General features: G+C 32.4%; 1 protein-coding gene and 1 non-coding gene across 2 annotated transcripts; one reads left to right on the top strand and one right to left on the bottom strand.

Annotated features, from left to right (window-relative positions):
* The first annotated feature begins 346 nt into the window (after positions 1–346).
* Positions 347–3,186, top strand: LOC105320374 (uncharacterized). Its single transcript, XR_010710974.1, has 5 exons — positions 347–847; positions 1,011–1,091; positions 1,618–1,740; positions 1,827–1,954; positions 2,045–3,186. It is a non-coding gene; the product is annotated as an uncharacterized protein (transcript).
* Positions 3,187–10,171: 6,985 nt separating this feature from the next.
* On the bottom strand, positions 10,172–19,055 carry LOC117681819 (uncharacterized). The gene is made up of 6 exons (XM_034447862.2): positions 18,804–19,055; positions 16,314–16,575; positions 13,975–14,055; positions 12,872–12,994; positions 12,650–12,771; positions 10,172–12,535 (listed from the first exon to the last, which is right to left on the bottom strand). The coding sequence occupies exons 2-6, from the start codon at positions 16,563–16,565 to the stop codon at positions 11,743–11,745; spliced, it is 1,371 nt and encodes a 456-aa protein (XP_034303753.2). The 5' UTR covers positions 16,566–16,575; positions 18,804–19,055; the 3' UTR covers positions 10,172–11,742.
* Positions 19,056–19,061: the final 6 nt, after the last annotated feature.

The following is a 19,061-nucleotide window of genomic DNA, read 5'->3' as shown; positions in this document are numbered from 1 at the left end:
AACATGTCAAAAGTTGAAGCATATTAAATCTTTAACCCTCAGCGAAGAAAATGTATTTCGGATAATGGTTTTATTTGAATTATAATTGTTGTTTTTTTATTTCTATCATGATAATAATAATAACCCAAGTTGTAAATTCGTTCCATCTTTTAAAGTGTTAAAACATGTAAATTTAAAAGGAGTGTTGTTTTTAAATTATTTACCTCGAAGCGAAAACGAAAGTTATAATTGCAAATGAAAAGGTTAGTCTGTATTTTTTCAAAATTGAACGATATTGCAACCAACCGAAATCTTTGTTTTTACCAGATATATTTGTGATTACACGGTCTATTACTTCTTTGTTGTTAAATATCATTTCAATTCATGCTTTAATTAGATTTTATTACATAAATGATTATCTCTGGGTGTTTCATTCTGTGGAATCTAACACCCTTCAATACATGCGATACATTACATACATTCTTTATTTTGAAATTGGGTAAAAATTACAGTGGGTGACTATCGGGACCATCTTTAACATGTTTAACAAATAGAATTCGTGTGATATAAATTTGATTTGAATTATAATCTCTCATTGACTTTGCTTTTGATACATGAAGATGGCAAATCAAGCGGTTGAAATTGTCGTAGAAACAAGGCGATGTCGCCAGGTCATTACAATTTTGTCACGTGAGTCAGTCTTGGCAGTAGACTGTGAAGGAATTGCGCTTGGGATCGAAGGTCCAATGACTCTTCTACAAATTTATACCTACAGCGGTGACGTGTACCTGTTTGATGTACAAGAAAACCGAGAACTGTTTTCTGAAGGTCATCTAGAAACGTGTTGGAGTCTGATGTAATTTTGAAAGTACGTTGTTGTAAATATGGAATCAAATATTATGGTTTATAAGGAAGATATGTTCACGATCTATGAACTATGTTAATGTTACGTTTCTGTAGTCATATAAAACATAACAAATCTTTTTATATGGTTTAATGATTTGTTTCTCTCTCTCTTTATTTACCGGTAGGTAATACATGCATGTTCGTACGACAGCGCTGCTTTTTAACACCAGTTCGGAGTATATCTCCAGAACGTTTTTGACACCCAGGTACCAGTATACATGTTTCCAATAAACTTTGTGACGTAAGATTAAAATAGATAGAATTTAGCACCGACTTATGACATTTTTTGCTTCTGGGCCATTATGAAATGATTAATGCATATCTTTGTACTTTTGAGTGATCTTTACTAACTGAATTTAAATATTTACATAACGAACACCACTTTCGTTATCTACAATGTAAATGTTATATTGATTATTCCACAAAAGACCTAAATTGAATTTTAAAAAAATATATCTTGGTATACTTGTAAATCTAACTAAATGTAATGCATGTTTCCTTTCAATAAAACGTCAATTTGTATTATTCATGTCATAAAATAATAAAATATTCAAAGGAAGACAGAAATATTAATGTCACACGAGATATTAAGAATTGCATTCATCATTTTTTTTTCAAAATATTACTAAAGGGTTGGTGGCTCTTTAATTTCAAAACATATTCTGATTAAAACAATTTTAAATATTCCTATACTATATGCATTCAGTTAACTTAATTTAATTTTCTATTTAGGTTGCTGATACCGTCTTAGAAGAACATAAAGGACGCTTGCTTGTTTCTTCATTGGATTTACAGGCACTATGCCAAAAATATTCCTCTTGCAAAAAAGTGTCAGCATACAAAGAACAGATAAAGGTACTTTGTTTCCTACAGTAACAATCAGCTAAAAAAAACTTGTTTTAAAACGTTTTAAAAGTGAAATAAATTATTTTTTCTTTTAGAAATATATATAGTATAGTAAAAAGGAGGGTTGCTTTTAAGCAAAACGTCCTTTAACAGACGAAATGAAGTCCGTTGCAGTAGGTGACGTCAGAGCTTTGATACCGGAGGTCTTTGAGACTCAAAAACGGTTAGTAACAAAGGTGTGAGTGAAATTAATTTCTTAAACAGCTAATAATCATATATTTATTAAAAATAAATTAATGTGTTTTATTTTTAGGTTAATCGAGAACAATGTATTGCAAGAAAAATTTCACAAACGAGTATCACGAACGGTCAAATTTTACATTGACGATGAAGTTAGAAAACAAATATTTCAACGAAAAATTGATATAGTTAATCAAATTATTGATTCCATTGACGAAAAATGGGATGCTGATAATACTTTTTCAGACATTTCAAATGACAGTGATAAATTTGAGGCTTTAAAAGAAATTGAATATACAGAGGCTGGTAAAAAGTCGGCCTTTATAAATCGGCTGAAAACAGAGAGCATAATGTCTGATTTAAATGAACTAGATGATAACATTACTAGAGGTGAAAGGAACTACGAGGTTAAATGGATCACATTTTCGTCTCTCACTAAACTTTGTGACCACTCAAATTCAACAGTATCAAGACTAGCAAAAGATGTTAAATATAAGCTTAAAGATATTAAATCTGAGGAGATTGGAGAAAAATACGGCATAGAAGCTGAATTAAAACACTTAACAAAGTGCAAAAAGGATGTATTAAGATCTTTGAATATAAAGGATACTGATGATCAGCGGTTTTCAAAAAACGTTGAAAGATTGTATTGGCTACTAACAAAAGATGATATTGATAACAATTACGAGAAATTAATATAAAAAGGAGATGAGTTCACAATGGAAACATGGTATTACGAACGAATAATTTCTTACGTAGAAAGGGGAGCACATGTACCAATATTTTTTAAACAAAGCGCCTTGGCATTTAAAAAACAACTTGATAAACATTTGGACAAGATGTTGTTCCTCCTAGTCCGTTATTGTAAGACCAATTACTTTGACTAGTTTAATTCAAACTTCATGATTGGACGTTTCCAGTTTACTTATCAAGATACCCATGCTTAACCATTTAAAAAACACCGTTACACAAAGCTAATATGATAAGTGATTGAGAAAAGGAAGGTAAAAATATTTATTACGCATATAATAGCCGTTTAGATGAATTTAATTGTTCTAAACGATCTTTTTGACGCACTTTAGAAAACAAAATATGAGAAAACGGAAGTATCAAACAGTACGATATAGTAAATATTTGACAATTGATTTGTGCTTTTCAAAATTCTGACTTTTATGTACAATACAATTATCAACATTGTATACAAATAAATAAGAGCACTTAAAAGTTTGTTAATTTTTTTGAAGGACCCATTAGGGTATGACTATGTCTTTGAGACGAGAATTGTACAACTTATGGCTATATTGAAAAACTAACCACCAAATTACATAAAACCTTTTTTAACAAAAACGTTTTAGAAAACATGATAGTCAACAGTGAAATAAATGGGTTTTTTGTCAAAAAAACTATTCTTTAGACGCACCAAAAATCTTTTCCCCTTTCTAATCATGCAATCGCAGAAGATGGTAACGTTCTCTCTTATACATAGCATGATCAAGGGGCTTGTATGAAAAAAAAAACTACATAAAATTATATTTCTATAATAATATTCTTTAGCGGTTGCTGTCATGTGACACTATTAAAAATGCTGTATGCTTAGATCTGAAATTATCGATAAATTTTCACAATTTGTTAGTGGATTATTAAAATTGTTTAAACTTCAATTTAATTCAATTTTTTTTTCTAAACTTCTATTTAATTCCAGTGTCGATTGTACTTTTTCCAAAGCCTTAAAGTCTCCCGTTAATTTCAGACCTTGTATTCTCCCTCACTACGTTCGTCTGAATTTAAAACAATAAAGTGCTATATGAATAAAAAAAAAAAACCCAGACATTACATAGGTACGCTGCTTGCTATCGTTTAGAGATTCAAAGAGATACAAATATGACGTTTAGCTGACAGATATACAAGCAATACAATTTTATAACACAATAAACAACAATCTACATGTATAAACATTTATTTTTATATGTTTAAATGTTTTGTAACATTTAATTGCTTTTCTATGGTGGCATATCTCTGCCCTGTGTGCAAGTTATTTTTCTATCAAATATGTCGACATGCAAGATAAGTATGTTGACATGCAAGCTTATTATGTCGACATACAACATACTTATGTTCACATGCAAGGAAATTGCAATCAGATAAGAATTATACAAAATCCCAAATATCGCCCACCTGTGACATCCAAGATGCAAGATGCTGCCTTTTTATGTCGACATGCAACTTCTTTATGTTAACACGCAAGATAGATATGCTGACATGCAACTTATTTATGTCGACATGCAACTTATTTATGTCAACATGCAACTTATTTATGTCGACATGCAACTAACTTATGTTGCTTGCGAGATGAATATGTTGACATGCAACTTAGTTATGTTTACATGCGAGATAAATATGTTGACATGCAACTTATAAGTTGTATGTCAACATAACTAAGGTGCATGTCGACATAAATACATGTATATATGTTGCATGTCAATATATCTATCTTGCATGTTAACATTACTAAGTTGCATGTCGACATAAATAAGTTGCATGTCGACACAAAGAAGTTAAATGTTAACATAAATAAGTTGCATGTTTACATCAACATGTAGCATATCTAGCATCTTGGATGTTTGAGATTCTCATTTGATTGCAGTTTTCTTGCATGTCAACATAGTTATATTGAATATTGACATAACTATCTTGCATGTCAACATATTTATCTTGCATGTCGACATAATAAATAGAAAAATAACTAGCATACAAGGGGCAGAGATATGCCACCATACTTTTCAACATAATCTTCAACATAATTGTCCCTTGAAAATTCCGATTTCCATCGGCCATGTATTTTTAATAACCTATCATTTACAACACTTGAAGCTGCAAATGTAGCATCGCCACTGCTAAACTATGCAAACCAAAAAGCTTTGAGTTTAAACCAATAGACGATAGAGTCTCAAGCAGAATTTCTCGCGCCAAAATATAAGACAACGGTTTGTTGATAACCCAAAGCTTATTACATTTTTGCAATTTCAAATAACGTATGGAACGAAAATGAAATTGTCCGGCTTATCCGACAATTCTGCAAGCTGCAAATAAAGCTTTATCCAATAAACAGGACAGGTAGATTTACCTGTACTAGCAATATGCATATCATTACCTCGTCTATAAACATCAGTTTTGCTACTTTCAATATATACAAACATATGCATTTCATAAAATGATATATTTCTAACACGTAAATTTGCTAAATTATTGTATCTTAAAAATCCTGCAAATCCAATCAAAAGCATAGTGCACACTCTTAAACACAAAAAATCACGTTTACAGTTGTCATTTCCATACTTCGCTATGATCTGTTCTAAAAATTTCTGTAGAAATCGGCTCCTTCTTCTGGATCGGCTTGCTAAGAATTCTCTTTCCTCCTTCCATAACCCTATGTAAAGGCTAAGAATCACACGGATTATTAACACATACATTTAGATCGTGATACCACTTAATACTGTAGAAATATGCTGATAACACTGATTCAGACACTGACTCCTGCACTAAAATGCTAAGAAAAACGGGCTACTGTACTCACTGTAGCTGGCAAATGAGAAACGCAATGATTTAAACATCAGTTTTGAAACTTCTTTAAGTAAGAATCATACATTTTATTTGAGTTGTCGTTCTTTCCTTTTCTGATTATATAACGAAGAATGTTCGAAGCTGCTGATGAAAATCTGTTCTTTTCCAAATCCTGAAATTCCGTCCTAATATTGCGGACCTATATGTAAAATTTAAAAAAAAAAATTCAAAACCATATAAAATGATCAACGGTACTGTTTCAATTTCTTTCTTTTTGCATATAATGTTTTATAAAAACACATGGTGTCACTATTGTGTAACTTTCGCACATGGTGCCTGTATCCAACATAACAAAATGCACATGGTTCTTAAAGTCCTTTTTTCTCCTTGCAGTTTTTCATTCAATTTTAACACCTCTAAAATCCACTTTCAAAACAAGCAGGTTACTGTTAAATCTTTCTGCAGCAAAAATGCCTTAATTATCTGAACCAAACGTAAATAACCTTTTTGGGTTTTTATATTCAATAAACTTTAACACAAAGTTGTAAAAGTTATTAGATTTAGCATTCCAAACCATAGGCCAAAACAACGACGATTTCCATTTTGGAATAATTAATGTACCAAACGCTTTGCAAATTTTCATATGCACAATTACTCGACAAATTACAACAGGAGGCGGAACAACCCAACAATTTTCATCTGCAAATTTATATGGTTTACATACATACATGGTGATAACCGGATTTTAAATCAAACTTGATCATAAACTTTCCCTTTCTTGCGTAATACATACCTTCTTTAAAACCTTCAATTTAACTTTTTGTTTCTCAATGAAATGATTTACATGTCGAAGCTCTATCACCAAACATTTTTTTACCTGAGGTATTGACCGAAACTGTCAAAGGATTAACTACAAAAGATGGCTTATTGACATCCTTTATACACCCATTATCAAGAAGTTCTTAAACAGCGCCATTACCAAAATCTGCAATGTTCAATAATGACTTGTTTTTTTTTAGATGATACTCGTTGGAAATTCTTTAAAAGGAATTGCATACCCAAATTTTATAACATTCAAAATGAAACTATTAGCATTGAGTTCAGCGCTCCAAAAACAAACATTTTTCTTGAGATTTGATTTAACGCTAATAACTTTAACATTTTGTTTATATTCATATTTCTTATGCACATCAAACATATACATGTACTCAACTTTTCTATTTGCACTGATTTGGGACTCCGCTAGTATTCGGTGCTGACAGGGTTAGGATTGGCTGTCCTTTAAGAAAGGGGCATTATCAGACCATGTGACCGACTTGCCGACAGTAGAAACATTCAGCACGCTCTCTTGGGAATGGAGATCCTGTGGGGCTGACATTTGAGGTTGCATTGCTGAATTGGTCGGTGGAGCTATACGACTGGCTAAAGCCTCGAAAAAAGTCACTGGGCGCAAAACCGCCCTTGCGCCTGTCGACGGTCTACTTCTGTAGGCACGTTTTCTTGCAGCACGACCCATAGCGTAACGAAGTTTAGCAGCGTCTTCAGTACCGTCTACCAGCGGGTCGTCCAGATATTTGTGTACTGTGTCCCAGCCATGACGGTCAGCAATTTTAAGGATTTTGTTTCTTTGTTGTAGAGCGGCTTTCTCTTTATTAATAACGAGCGCGGTCTTCGCTAAAGAACTATATATGATAAGAGTTAAATTTGGCCCCCATAATTCGCCATTTTTTAAAGTGTTTCGCTACAATAAAATGTTAACTAATTTTTTTAGAAGAGTTGATATAAAATATATTTTTCATCTATTTATTTGATTTATTTGCACTCACTGGCAGTATATGACATCAGAAGTGACGCCATTTCTATAATTCAATCAAAATCAGCCAAAAATTGACATTTTACTTATCTATTTACGAATGGGAAAAATAGAGCGCATGCTTGAACAAGGAAAATTTGTTTGTCACTTATTAGTCTTGGCTAGATACATCTCTGATTAAAATATTTGATTTGTTCAAGAATGCGCTCTATGTTTTCGGAAGGAGAAACTGCTTGAAAACAAGCTGTTTTACGCTAAAAATGCAAAAATGGCGGGAAAAGGTTGTCTTTACAATTTTATACTTCTAAATTGTGGGCACTTGAACCAAAATGAATATTATGTAAGCACATCACATACATATCTGTACTAAGAAAACAAAGAATGATAGTAAACTGATGATGTTCATTTTAGGGGGCCATTTTAGGTCCTTATCATATATAGTCCTTTCCTCCTGAACCAGTCCTTCAATATCAACCAACTTTTGGGACCTCTCCTGGTTGAATGCGATTTGAATTGAATTTTGTGCCCCTCGTGCTTAAATTCAAATGCTGGTCCGGTCTCTGCCACGTGCGCAGCACTGCTCACCGTGTTGTTTTTTTTGCAAGTTGCTCAGTAAGCCACGTTATGGTGTTCACAATTAAATTACTCAGCTTTTCTAGCGCTTTGTTTAATGGGGAACTAAATAACGAAACTCATCGCTTGAAAGTTTAAATCAGCACTTTTCATATTATCTGCTATTGTACATGTACCTTAAATCAAAACTATAACGAGCAAGCTTAGAGTTCCACGCCACCGCATGGTCCTACTATTTATATTACCTGATCACGTGACCCAAACCCATTCGAGTACGTATGAAAACCCATCACATACACAATTTTAATTGTAGAAATCTTTGCAATTTCAAAAAGAGTTCTTCAAAAATTTTACATTTGAAGCAATTTGTCTTTAATTGAAATCTTTCTCGTCAATCAAAAACAAGTTGTTTCGATATTAAAGCTCATGAAAAATTTCACGTTTGAAGATGTTACTCTACTTGTTGCATGTTTTTTGCATGCAGATAAAACTTACAATGTAGAATTCCTTAAATGTTTTGGGGTTTTTTGTTAAAGAAAATTATTTTCTAGATAGTATATAAGTAGAACTTTTCTTTTGCTACATGTAAATTCAGTTTTCTGTTTTAATGTGTGTAAATACAAAGTTTTGCCAATACATATAGCAATAGCTGTACTGGATTAACATAGCTACATTTACATGTATAAAGGCACCAATTCCTAATTATAAAATCGGAGTCATCAAAATTGAAATGTTCGTCGATTAGCATATCAAAGGTTTTAAATAATTAATTGCCATTGTTCCATGAAGCCAAATTATTAAAGAATTTTAAAATAATGAAATTGTAAGTATACTTGATAAAGATTTTTTATCTTTATATTACTTCCTGCGCGATAGAACCTTGATTTGAAAAAGGGCTTGAAAATAGTTCATTTTAATAAAAATATACTCTTATGGGTTATGGATTACGCCTAGGTCTAATTCAAGCCACAATTAATTGTTAAAAACTTTTAATATGCTGATCGACGAACAACTTTCTTGTATCGTCGGCTAAAGAAACATGATCGCCCGACACTGGTATTGGAAGGCGCGTAACAGTCATATTAATTTCTAGGAACACCGATTTTCAACAGTTTGAATGTTTATTATTCGCTAATTCGTCGCGCGATTATCAAACGTTGAGCCACATTTTGTTTTCATACGATCGGCCGATTACACTAACAACTTTGCAACTGCTGAATATTCAAGTGTAACCACGTGGGCATTCATTTAATTTTTTGACGAAACGTCTGAAGCATGGCGTCGACCGATTTACGGCAGGTTTTAATGTCTTATCGTTGGTCCACAGGGGCATCGTATCCGCTCTACACTCTATGATATATATATATATATATATATATATATATATATATATATATATATATATATATATATATATATATATATATATATATAAAGAATACACAAGGGAAGAATCGAAAGTAGGACACGATTTGTAAACAAAGTAAAAAACGATTTTTACCGGGTTTATTAGGAATATTTCAATATGAACGTTGTTTTTTGACAATATTTGCAACATTGTGTGGGAGGATTTGCGTAACTTTTGTCAAATAAGTTGTTTTTTAACATTGTTTACAAATCGTGTCCTACTTTCGATTCTATTCTTCCCTTGTGTATTATTTATATACACGTAACCGTTATGTCATAGAGTGAAGAGCGGATACGATGACCCTGTGGTTGGTCGTTGTTTTGTTTTCGTTTTGTTTTTTTTGTTTCTTTTTTTTTTTAATTTATTTTTTTTTTGAAATGTGAACTATGTTTTAATGTTAAGTCAGATGTCTAAATATGTAATTCCTTTTCCTACGGATTTTGGTTTTCCATTTTTTTTAATTGTTGTTCCGCGACAGTCATTCTGGGTATTCCGAGTCACGATGTAAAACGCATGTTTATGATAACTTGTTTTATACAGTCAGTTCAAGCATATCTTTTATAACAAAAAATAGCAAAGAGAAGCTTTAAAATATCATACCATAGCATTGAAATATCATAACATTGGAATTTCATAGCATATCAATGGATTTGATTCTCAATCGCCATATCATACCAAGCATAGCATACATTCAACTTGATTTTCTTGTATTTCAAAGAAAAATGTGTACATTGTGGCTTAGTGGTAAACTAATGTTTTTAAATATTTTCCTTTGAAATGTTTGGATAACTTCAATAAGCCGAAGTGTTTCTTGTTCAAACATTATTAATAACATAAACAGTATACCATATCATTAAGCCTTTAATTTCAATATCTCGTTGCACAGCATATACATTTCAAAGCATATCAGTAAAATTGCATAACATGAAATTGTAAAAGATATGCATGAAATGGCTGTATTAACAGAAAGGAAATTTTATCAGAAAACAGATCTTTGTAACAAAATAACTTCGAAGTAGCAGCTTTGATAAGGTTTCTTCAGACATTACCACGTACTTTATGGATTGTGGGTCACTTCCAGGTATTACGAATAGATAGCAAAACTGGCACAAAAAAGTCCGATGAATAAAATATGTTTAACTTATTTTCAACTCATTAGTATATCTCGCTCTCCTATAGTCTAAAATTAGTAAAGAAATTAGTTCCGTCCAAGCTTTTGACTCACTATTTTAAATTTACACCCTATGCATCGCTTGTGCCATCTGAAGGATTACCGAGGAAACGTGAGGAGACCTAACCAAAATAAACTTGTTACCACATTCAAAGCTCATTCAACGTGAATAAAGTTTACATTTGATAGATTTAGTTTAAAACCTTTACAGTTCTTAAAAGCTTTCAAAATTTCTTCGATTTCCAAAGCCACAGCATTAATAAGACATACAGAACAACGTTTTAATTTCGTTTCTTTGTAAATGTAAGAAACTTCAATACATCAAAAAGTTCATAATTATACTTCATTGCTGTTCATCGTTTTAACACAATGTTAAGGATTATAATGCAGATTATCTGCCCAAGACATAACAATTTTGAAAATAAAGAAAGATATAAAAAAAAGTAAGTAAATTCGCTTTGAAAATAATCATTGACGTTTTATTTTTCAGTAAAACTAGTTTAAGCCAATATTTATATTCTTAATTATCTAATTAAAACACGATTTCTCATCGTTATGTTTTTCAATGCAAATACATAAATTATTGTGCTTAAAAATTGTTCGGCTTAACTACTAGAATATCATGCTTAAAATTGACAGTTAAGGAGAGATAATATGTTTCACAAATTGTTGTAAGTGTATTACGATATTATTTTCTAACAAATAATTTGTTATCGCATAAATATAATCTTCTCTTTCATGATGTTTTCTTTAGTGATAAAAGGGCACGATAAAAAACCTCAAGGAACGGTTGACAGCTAAATTGGGGTTAAAAAGGTAGATGGCTTAATAAGCGAATTATAATTGTATTAAACATGCTATGTACAAGAAGGTAAAAACACCGAACACTAAATCAAATAATTTTTATGAAAAATTGTTGGTAAAAATGTATCTCCAAACTGGTGCAGCGTACATAATATGAAGTTCGGTGTATTTCCTCAACACATTTTCTAATGAAGAAAGTCAACACCAATTGCAAAGAAACGTGGTGTTTTAAAATGTAAATAATATGTTAATTGCTTATTCTTCTACATGTTACATTAATGTAGTTCGTTTCGACATTGTTATGATGATAATTAACGATATAGTTATTCAAAATTGATTCAATAAAAAAATCTACGTATATAACTGCACTAAAAATTGAAATTGGTCACTCGTTGGGGATATTCATTGTATAAAAAAACATTTTTCATTTAGATGCAAGCATCACCCTGATGGAACGACATCACGTCCAAATGTTCGGTCTAAATCATGTTTGAACCTTTGAGCCTTTTGTTTGAGGCTGTCCGGAACCCTTGTTCTTCTTGCAATGAAAAACTTCATCTTCTTGTAATAACCTTCTGTCATCTTAAAGTTTCGACGTTTTTCGTTAAATTCGTCGATTTTCTTCTGCAAATCTTCATCCATAAGTAGCCAGTAAAGATGAAGAACCACTTGATGAAAGTTGGGATCAGCACTACCATTTGGTCTAAGTGACCGAAGAGTCTCCCTCTCAATTTGAGGTACGTGGCTAAGCTTGGAATTTATATTGTATTTGGTACTTATGTTTCTCATTGCAATTTTGTTCATTTTTGCATTTACTATCTTTGCTTTGTCTGCGACTAGCTTATTAGGATGTCTTTCAAAAGCAAGGATACTTCCTTTTGATCTCCAGCTTAGGAAAAAACTGTCATTGTCCTCCTCAAGCTTTTGCAAAAGATCTGCTAATTCTTTGTGTATGATCTCTGTTTTTAGGCTATCAATGAACGGCGAAATTTTAGCAGCATCTTTGAAGTGTATCCTTTGGAGAGCCCTGTACTCATCACCATTTTCATCAAAATCACTCAAGTTACATGAAGTACTGCTAGAGTGTTTGGCGTTTATATCCGCTACAATTTCTTTAATTGTGGCATCAACCCGGTCTTTTTTCTTTTGTTTAATAGTTTGGTCAATATGAAAAAATATTTCTTCCTGAACTCTTTCTTGAAATTTACACATTAAATTGTTTTCTTCAAGGTACCTTAAAAGTAATGTAGGAATTTTGTTATTTGATTTTTCTGCTTTGAATTAATTGCTTTTTTTGTCTATCTATGTGTAGTTTTAACTTTCTTTATGAATATTTTTCAATTCATACCTTTTCTGGTTTTCATACACTTCCGGTACAATGGCTGTGACGTCACTTGCGGCGTAAAGAATCATGTCCTCTGTCATTGGTCGTTTGGCCCACAAGTCACTCGTCTCTGTTTTAAATTCAGTCTATCAAATTGATGTATATCAAATTGAAGTCTTTGTTATCAAACACTCTTTTTACTATAGACATATGACTCATACATGCATATACATACAGATGTAATACCTGTATATTATCCTTCAGTTCGGTTGAAAATGCCTTTCCATCGTACTCTTCGCAAATCGCAGCAAGTTTCAGAAGAGGTGCTAGTCTGCGTCCTTTGTGTTCTTGGATTATTATATTAGCAACCTGGATAAAAAAAATAATAGTTTTATTTGATGTAGTATAATATAATATACATTATATGCATATAAAATGTAACCAATTTGTTTTACGCAAAAGTTCTTTTTATTTTTTTTTATTTTTATTGTCTTCTTAAATAATAAATTAATTAAATTTATGAAAGATTCAAAACGAAAATCATTTTGTTTTAAGGTAGAGGGAAACAGTTTCGGATAAAGTCAATATTTTTGTAAAATTAAGAGTTGTTGTACTTAAAGGCTTATGAGTGTTGCTAAAATTCATAAAACAATTTTAAACGATAATCATTAATTAGAAGAATGTCTCTTGTTGAGATTGATATGTAGACCCATAATGAGAATCAAGTAAAATGCGAAACGTCCGGCTATGACTGGTCTGTTGACTTTACACAGTAAAATTCCAAGTTACAGACAGGAGATAAAATAACATTAAAAGTAGATTAATGGGACATAGTAAACTATACATCGGTAAGTTTCTGACATGTGATTGTGCAACATGCACAAATTACGGAATTACAACGCTTTGCAGGAAAATAGCTGGGGGAGTTCGAAAAGCTGAAAAGTCATGAAAAATAAGCGAAATACAAAAGGGTCAAAATCTCAGAAAAAACACTATGGAGAAAAGTTTTCGAGAAAAATGACGAGTAATTTTCCTTAGAAAATTATGATTGGCCTTATAAGGGTTTAATTGCAGGTATTCGTGCTGAATAAGGACTGAAGAAATTCTAGTTACAGAGTCTTGAATACACACAGCCCTTGACTGCAGTGAATTGTATAAAAAGAAAACCCGTCCCGTGCAACCTAAGCTTTAAATCTTTTGGCATTAATCTTGGATGCATCGAATTGTTTTATGATCCACTAGCAGCAATTTTAATATCAAATACTATTTGGGATTCAACAAAACAAATATAATTGATATTGCCAACAACCAAAAAATGCATTACAATTCGAAATTAATAAGCCATATACCTGTGTATCGAAGACATTCCTCAGTGTCACCCCGAATTGATGGTATAATGCAGCACTGTCGTTGGAGCACGAGTGCATTACCTAAATACAAAAAAATATCTAAAAGGTAGTCTACGATTATTTTACTAGCGGAGTTAGATGTCAATACATGTAAGAAACAATAGGCCCATGGGCCACATCGCTCACCTGAGGAACAATAGGTATGATAAAATCAGCTTAATGGCGTCATACAATACACACTATCTGGACAATGTACAATAATACATATAGATACTGTATTAAAAAATCCATTTTCCCTTTGGATATTCTTATGTTTATAATCATTTGTCCCTTTTCTAACAGGATGATTTTATAGTCATATCACATGTTGAGTATTGCAGTTCGCAAAAAAGATCCTTAACGATTGTCTATACATGTATATGAGAAATAAAGCTATATCAAACTCTGAACCTTCTTGTGAGGCCAAAGAATTGTGCTGGGGCCAAAGTATTAACAATTATAAAGAATCATCTGGCTGATTAGTTTCTGAGAAGAAGATTTTTAAGATTTACTCTATATATTCCTATGTAAAACTTTAACACCAAACACCTCAACCCCCAATGTGGCCCCATCCTACCCCCAGGGATCATGAGTTTCACAACTTTGAATCTACACTACCTGAGGATGCTACCACACAAGTTTCAGCTTTCCTGGCTGATTAGTTTTTGAGATGAAGATTTTTAAAGATTTACTCTATATATTCGGCTGTAAAACTTCGACCCTCCATTGTGGCCCCACCCTACATTCGGGAGTCATGATTTTCATAACTTTAAATCTACACTACCTGAGTATGCTTCCACACAAGTTTCAGCTTTCCTGGCTGATTAGTTTCTGAGAAGAAGATTTCTAAATATTTACTCTATATATTCCTATGTAAAACTTCGACCCCCCACTGTGGCCCCATCATACCACCGGGGGTCATGATTTTCACAACTTTGAATCTACACTACGTGAGAATGCTTCCACACTATTGTCAGCTTTCCTGGCTGATTAGTTTCTGAGAAGAAGATTTTGAAATATTTACACTATATATTCCTAAATAAAACTTCGACCCCCCCCCCCCATTGTGGCCCCACCGTACCACCCGGGGTCGTGATTTTCACAACTTTAAATCTTCACTACCTGAGAATGGCTCCAAACAAGTTTCAGTTTTCCTGGCTGATTAGTTTCTGAGATGAAGATTTTAAAAATATTCACTCTATATATTCCTATGTAAAACTTCGACCCCCCCCCCCCCATTGTGGCCCCACCCTACCCCCAGGGATCATGATCTTTTACAACTTTGAATCTACACTATCTGAAAATGCTTCCACACAAGTTTCAGCTTTCCAGGCTGATTAGTTTCCGAGAAGAAGATTTTTAAAAATTTACTCTATATATTCCTATGTAAAACTTTGACGTCCCGTAGTTGCACCACCCTACCCCCAGGGATCATGATTTTCACAACTTTGAATCTACACTATCTGAGGATGCTTCCACACAAGTTTCAGATTTCCTGGCAGATTAGTTTCTGAGAAGAATATTTTTAAAGATTTACTCTATATATTCCTATGTAAAACTTCAACCCCCATTGTGGCCCCACCCTACCCTCGGGGGTCATGATTTTCACAACTTTGAATTTACACTACCTGAAGATGCTACCACACAAGTTTCAGCTTTCCTGGCTTAGTATATACGTAGTTCTTGAGAAAAAGATTTTTGAAATTTTCTCAATTTTTTCATTAATTTCTAATTATCTCCCCGTGAAGAAGGGTGTGGCCCTTAATTTTCACAACGTTGAATCCCCTTTGCCTAAAGATGATTTTTGCCAAGTTTAGTTGGAATTGGCCCAGTAGTTCTTGAGAAGATGTTGAAAATGTGAAAAGTTTACGGAGTGACGACAGACAAAATGTGACAAGAAAAGCTCACTTGAGCTTTCAGCTCAGGTGACCTAAAAAGGTGGGCTCAGTTAGCCCTTAGATATACATATACGTGTTTTATTTCTTCTTTTTATAAGCTATTGGACATTATTACACAATATTGATTCTTTATTAACATATTTTACAGTTCACTGTTAGTTTTATTTCTTAATCTGAAATAGTTTTTCAAATATCAATGACGATCGGATAAATTTAATGTATTGATTTTCTAAATCGGTCTTTATATGATTTTTATATTTAATAAGTTAATAAGTTGCGGCGGGTAAACTATTTATTAAATGTAATATAAAATCAAACCCCCCTCTCCCTTATTGATTTCTATTGCTCTTTATTGAATTAAACGATCAAATATTTTACACAAAAAGGCGGAATATTAATTACTTTTATGAAATTTTGAGACTCCAGAAGGGTTCCAAGCTTTCCTTGGGTCAGAAGACATTTATTTTTTAAGGTGTCGAACAAATAAACATGTCCTGTAGAGTCTCCGACTTGAACCAACGTCAAGGGACCCTCTGCACTAAGTGAAATTCCTTCACAATCTACTCCCAAAACGCTCTCACGTGCCAGCAAATCCACCACCGTTCTACATCGACGAACATCTTCAATCACTTCCGGTAACTGTTTAGCCGCCATTTGATTTTATCTAACAAAAAATGCATCATAAAATGTTTTAACAAGCTAAAAGTTTTGAAATGAATTCCAAAGTAATGTATTTTAATGTTATCAACAAAATATGTTTCATAACTTAGCAAGTAGCAAACTTTTATTGCTTGAAAAAGTTATATTGCCATCAATATTCGTTGATTGTTATGTTTCGTTCTTGAGCTACTCCAAATTATGTTTATTTTTTATCAGTATTTTAGAAGAATTAACATATTACAAATGTGATAAAAATTTATATGTTTCTGTCTGTTTGGTTTAAATGTGGGGGAAAACCCAACGAAATGTTGAATAGGACACACACGTATTTTCCTAAATGGGCATGACACCATCTCTGTCAAAATTTGTTTTCCAACATGTATTTTTGTTATATTTTTTTTATTATTTTCAATGGTTTATTAATGGACTTCTAATAATCAACTAAAATTTGAGTGGCATTGGTCGAGTGATCAGCAAGATACAGAACTCGTAATTCTTTGTTCTGTAAATATGGCTCCTTCGTGCCATTTTTAAAGCGCTTAGCATAGCTCAGCGCTTTATTGTCGTTAGACTTCTACTTCCGGTGCATCGAATAACCGCCCCCTTTGAGCAGAAGTATACATCATTTAAACTGATTAGGGAACCAGTTTCAGGGGTTTATACACATAACTGCACGGGCTATAGTTAATCTAATGTACAGGTTATTGTGAATTTAATGTACGGGGCTTACATACATAATTGCAGGGACTGTCATGCAGTGATGAGGAAATACAGTGCGTTTTCAGAAGCTGAACTGTTATATACATATATATGTTATATACATAAAGAAGCTGGGTTGGCGCTTTTCAGTATTATCAGTACTTCTATTTTATTTGTTTACATTGGTTCCAATATACGGTAAAAGGTATTTTTCAAGCTGATTTCTATCAAACTATTTCGTTTTGAACATAAATTAACAGTTCCTAACGTAATATTCTATTTAGGTCTAAACTTCGAATTTTCTGTTCAACATTCAAAATGACACTCAAATTTTGGTGGACCATTAGAAATGCCTCACTAGGGTATTGCAAAAATCAAAACGGAAAAATAAAATTTTGACCAAAATCGTGATCATGTCCCTTTAATCTCTTAGACCAGAATAAAAACTTCTTTTTTTCACATCGAAACATTCTCCTGTTTAGAGGTATTTATATTAATTTTATAAAACACAATTATTTGTTAGTTAAGTGTCCTGCCTATTTGGTGATGAGTCATAGTGAGACGTACATCTATCAAACTTGCAAGCTTTTGTTATCGTCAAACAGTGCATATTCCGACAGTTCAGTAGCAGATATTCAGATACTGTAATCCATGTTTTAAAAAAAACCCACTTCAATATGTTAACCGTGCATTGCAGATTAAAAACATTATGCCATTTTGAAATTGTGCGTATGATTAAATACAACCCCGTATTTGTTAATGCATTGGAAGGGACTAATGTATTCATCACCTGACTTCATTCTAGAAAATAAATTAAAATAAGAAGGATATCTATTAAAAGTTCAGGATTTTTCATCTCTGCTATTTAGGAACGCAATAAAAAGATTGTTTTTAAACCTTGTTTCCAAAATGGACGATTTCGCTGTTAATTAGAGGGGTTTGAGATTAAATGCCACACTTCGCACCATCATAAGAAAATTACTTTAAATCTCATTTTTAACTGTACAACATAGAAACAAAACCAATTTATCTAAAGAACTGAGGTAGAAAACTCAAGTCCGAAAGATCGCTCAATAAAACACTGTTTGTACTTTGATAAAGATGGGAGCTTACAAGGATTTATCAAGTTAAGGAAAACAAAGGATAGCGATCAAGAGATATATATCAGGACAAATCAATATAGATTTTAAACCCATCTGTCACACATTTTACAAAATGCGTAGAAAGTGTTTTGTTCATTTTTTCAGTTTATGTAAAGAAACCATCTTAAATATCAAAACAAAATCAATATAGATTAACCAATTCCTCCGCACTACATTTTAAAACTGCGTAGAAAGTTTTTCGTTTATTACTGCACAAAACTTTTAATTTTTCACCTTTAGTGTATTCATAATATCGATGTGAAACAATTACAAATTCACTTTTTCTTAATTCTTTTAAAAAATTGTGTAAATACTTGAATTATATTTAATTTAATAATTCATTAAATTCTTCGATATTGTAAGTTAATGAGTTACATGGTATTGTACTTACCTTCCAGAACTCGCTGACTGGCTGATGTTACCCAGCTTATACGCGATTTGAAACGTTTTTATACCAGTTATATTTGTACGTTTACTTTCGGTATCTTTTTCTGATTATGATTTTGAAATTTCAGAAAATAAATTCCTCTTATCTGTGTGAGTGGGATATTGTAAAACAACCCATGATCAGGGTACATGGTTCACTGATTATTTTTTTTTTGTAGACATACAATTACCAGTTGTAAATGATTGTTTAAATAAAATAAAG

The sequence above is a fragment of the Magallana gigas genome, chromosome 2 (assembly GCF_963853765.1).
Source record: "Magallana gigas chromosome 2, xbMagGiga1.1, whole genome shotgun sequence".
NCBI lineage: Eukaryota > Metazoa > Mollusca > Bivalvia > Ostreida > Ostreidae > Magallana > Magallana gigas.
Note: the sequence above shows the minus strand (reverse complement) of the source record. Positions and strands in the feature narration are given on the sequence as shown.

Bases quoted from the DNA above. Each gene is read 5' to 3' on its own strand.
- LOC117681819 (XM_034447862.2), bottom strand. From the start codon at position 16,565: ATGGCGGCTAAACAGTTACCGGAAGTGATTGAAGATGTTCGTCGATGT. The intron at 14,056-16,313 runs GTAATTAATATT...TTTTGTATTTAG, and splicing joins AGTCTCAAAATTTCATAAAA to GTAATGCACTCGTGCTCCAA. The intron at 12,772-12,871 runs GTATTACATCTG...TCAATTTGATAG, and splicing joins AACTGAAGGATAATATACAG to ACTGAATTTAAAACAGAGAC.